Genomic DNA, 3,454 nt, shown 5'->3' on the forward strand with positions numbered 1-3,454 from the left:
TGGTGGTCCTAGGACATACCCTACCCTGCTAATACTGTCCTATTTGAAAAATAATGCTGTGGCCACTCTTCTGCTCTTTGACCCACTTTCCAGATGTACCTCTCAGTAGACCCCAGGTCAGGCCAACAAGGTAACTCTGCTAGGCAGGGTTGAAGGGCAAGGGCAAGCCACAATGCTGCACTGAAAATGTATGAGGTACAGGCTTACTTGCCAGAGATGAATGAGGCTCCCGTGTCAGGACTAGTTGCTGCCTGAAACAGGAATCTCACCCTCCTCCCATAGCCTTTTCCCTCTCTCCTCCACGTTGCTGGAAGAAGCAGTTGTATAGACACAGAGTCAGCCAGCAAAAAAAGTTAATTTGGCTAAAAACTTACCTTTTTTGTGTGTTGAGTTTGTTTTGGCAGCTGTGAGATTTAATGTGGCTCAAGATCATCACAGATTTATGCATCAAGTCTTACATTTCATGATGTGAGATTTGACTGGTCAGCTGTGTCGGTGACCCATATATGAAACAATAACACTAGCATTTGCTGTATAGATAATAGAAATATTACACCATGAACAGGATGTTAAAAGAGTATTAAGGTTCTACTCAATAGTCACTTCCTTTAGTGTGACTCATTTGACTTCAGGATCTTTGTTTATTTCTTGCTTCAGTGTGAGATCAGAATTAGAACTACATGCTTTATAAATTTTCCAGTGATTGTTTCAATATGTACATGCATGGGTTTATTAATGCTTTCAAGCTGCAGAGAGATAAATGGAATAATAAATGACCACAGTTAGGTATGTTTAAAAGTCATACAATGTTTAAGAAATAATATATACAAACCACAGAGACTGAATGGTGCATCCCAACAGATTCACATGAGGCCAGCTGTGTCCTGTTACACACAAGCACTGAGAACTGTGCCTTGGTTTGGGATGTGAAGAAAACTTGTATTTGTTCTGCAACTGCAGCAGTTCTCATTTTCCAAGCTGATATTAGGGGGAAAGACTTACATTTAGATATACTAGGACCATATATTATATTCTAAACTTATATTTAAAATAAATGTCTTTTTAATTAGTTAAATGCCATCAAATGATATGCAAGTAATTATTTTGATTCCCACAAGTTACTTTTTATATTGATAAACACTTCACCTGCTGAAAATACCTAGAAGTAGCAAACCGGCAAATCTCTTTGCTGTAATTTACAAGCTATAGTGATGTAACATCTGTATCATCTACAGATGACGAACACATCTCCCTTACTGGTGAAGGCTTGTATCTAGTGACTGATTTAAATATTTTTCACAATTTAATCTTAGGTAATAAACAAATATATTTACCTGGAAATTCTCCATGAGCAAACGGACATTTAACCCAAGAACCTTGCTTGGTTGTAAACTGAAAGCAGAAAAATCTGTTAGGAAAATCTATATTTCAATTTCAATCTGTGGCTACAGGTTCAAACTAGAGATGATCAGTGCATTTCAGAAAACTGCATAATGTGAATTCACAGCTTTCCTAGTCCATCTTCCAACACTTGATTTAAATTAGGTTCCCCAAATCTTCAGATATTTATGCACATGCTCATTTTACAGAAATACGTAGTTCAATTGATTTCAAAGCAATCTAAAATTAAAAAATAATATGTTTACATTAACCTTATGTGGCATTCTTTCCTCAACTATAATAATAAAAGGTACTCCAGTAAATGTAGTGTATCAATCATTTTTATTACCACATATTTAATACGGAAAACTTTATGTGTTAAGTTTAATGCATGCTTCAGAGTTTGCATTGACCTAAAATACTTTTTCTCCTGCTTTTCTTAAGTAGAGAAAACACAGGGCACAATCTGACCTGTGTCCTATCTATCATTGCTGCTGCACTTTGAAAGAAACTCCTTTTAATCTCATCTTCCACATTTTCTTCATTCTTATTTCCCATTCATCAGAGCTATGAAACAAAATCTTGATCCTAAAGAACATTAGCAACTCATTTTTTTAGAGCTGACAGAAAGAGAGCAGTTAATAGGTGTTTTACAAAGAGATTCCTTTACCTTCATGCAAAGTCTTGCGTGAGTGTCCACGCGAGAATATTTAACCTGCTTGAAAAAGAGAGCACTCAGCATTAGCTAGTTTTATTAGCTAGTTCCACAAAGTCATTTACCCAAATTTTTCATAGTTTGATTACTGAGAAAGGAACAAGTTTGTTTATCTTATCAACATCCCAGGAAGATAATCAAATAACATAGTAAGAATAGAATCAACCACTGAGTAATTCATTTCTTTTTATCTGTAACACACAGCATTTTTTATAGTCAGTCTGACCTATTAGAGCTAAATTAATTGATTCTCTGGTGCCTTGTGTGCAAAATTCTGATTACACACTCGTCTTGTTTCAGTCTTTTGTTTACCATTTATCAACAATTCAGCAGAACTTTAAACATACACCCAAAAGTCTTGTTCCGCCTTCGCTTCATAAATTTTTCAGTTTTACAAATCGCTATGTAAAATCTTGCCGAGGGCTTCAGCATAAAAATCCTCTCTTACATAAACAATTACTACTTGGGTAAGTGATGTTAAATAGATACTGTAGCTCAAGTGATTGAGCACAATGGACCCCACACACAACATATGGCATCATGACCAAAGTAACACCTCTTTCCTGTAAATTTTTTAAGAACGTAATGGATGTGCTCAGGTATGTCTACACAGAAAACAGTTCTGTAACAGTCCACTCAGATATGGAGACAATGCCACCAACAGAGAAAGCCCCACCCTAATTAGACAGAAGAGTTAGGTACTTTTGGGGCTTAAGCTAGAATCAGAGTGCATGGTATAGGAGTGTGAGGCATTGTGTGGATTTGCTGGGGGAGCTGGCACTATGTGAGGAATCTCTGCAGTGGTCTTCAGCACACTACAGAAGGGTTACAGTACAAGAAATGGACCAAATTCAATACCAAACCTTTTAGGATGAATTAGGAAAAAAGGTAGACTTAAACCTGTCCAAGAATATTCATAAATACAGGAAAACATTCATCATCTGTAATAAACTAATCTTAGATTGTGTTCTGGGTAATAGCCACGACCAATTCCAGTCAAACCTCATCTTTTTCTTCCCTTTTTTTTCTTTCCTTTTTCTTCCTTGTAAGCAATGAGTTGTGCTTTTTGTCAACAGATGATGAATCCCACAGGGACAACTAACAAGTATAAAATTAACTATATTTGCTTTTGCAAAGATCAAAGCTTTGGTGAAACCCAGAAGATGGTGAATCTGAACAACTGCTAAATATTTGGCCAGGACTTCCTAATCAAAAAAGCATTCAACAGTCTTGAGTCAGTCCCCACCTCCCCTGGAATCAGAATAATATTCATAAATTTTCAAAAATTAAGGATTCGTATTTGATTTTATTTGCCTTTTCAGTTGTTAGCTCCAGTTTACTGGCTTTTCTCCACCATCA

At 36.3% G+C, this 3,454-nt stretch overlaps 1 protein-coding gene across 1 annotated transcript in view; it reads right to left on the reverse strand.

Moving 5' to 3' along the window:
* The window catches only part of LOC104489720 (putative interleukin-17 receptor E-like), a 21,683-nt gene that overhangs the window by 6,611 nt on the left and 11,618 nt on the right, over positions 1-3,454 (reverse strand). The window contains exons 9-11 of the mRNA XM_010131917.1: positions 2,051-2,098; positions 1,335-1,392; positions 833-978 (exon numbers count right to left, since the gene is read on the reverse strand). Of these exons, the coding sequence (XP_010130219.1) occupies positions 833-978; positions 1,335-1,392; positions 2,051-2,098 (252 nt within the window). The remainder of the gene's footprint in view (positions 1-832; positions 979-1,334; positions 1,393-2,050; positions 2,099-3,454) is intronic.

This window comes from Buceros rhinoceros, unplaced genomic scaffold (genome assembly GCF_000710305.1).
Source record: "Buceros rhinoceros silvestris isolate BGI_N320 unplaced genomic scaffold, ASM71030v1 scaffold7562, whole genome shotgun sequence".
NCBI classification, from domain to species: Eukaryota; Metazoa; Chordata; class Aves; order Bucerotiformes; family Bucerotidae; genus Buceros; species Buceros rhinoceros.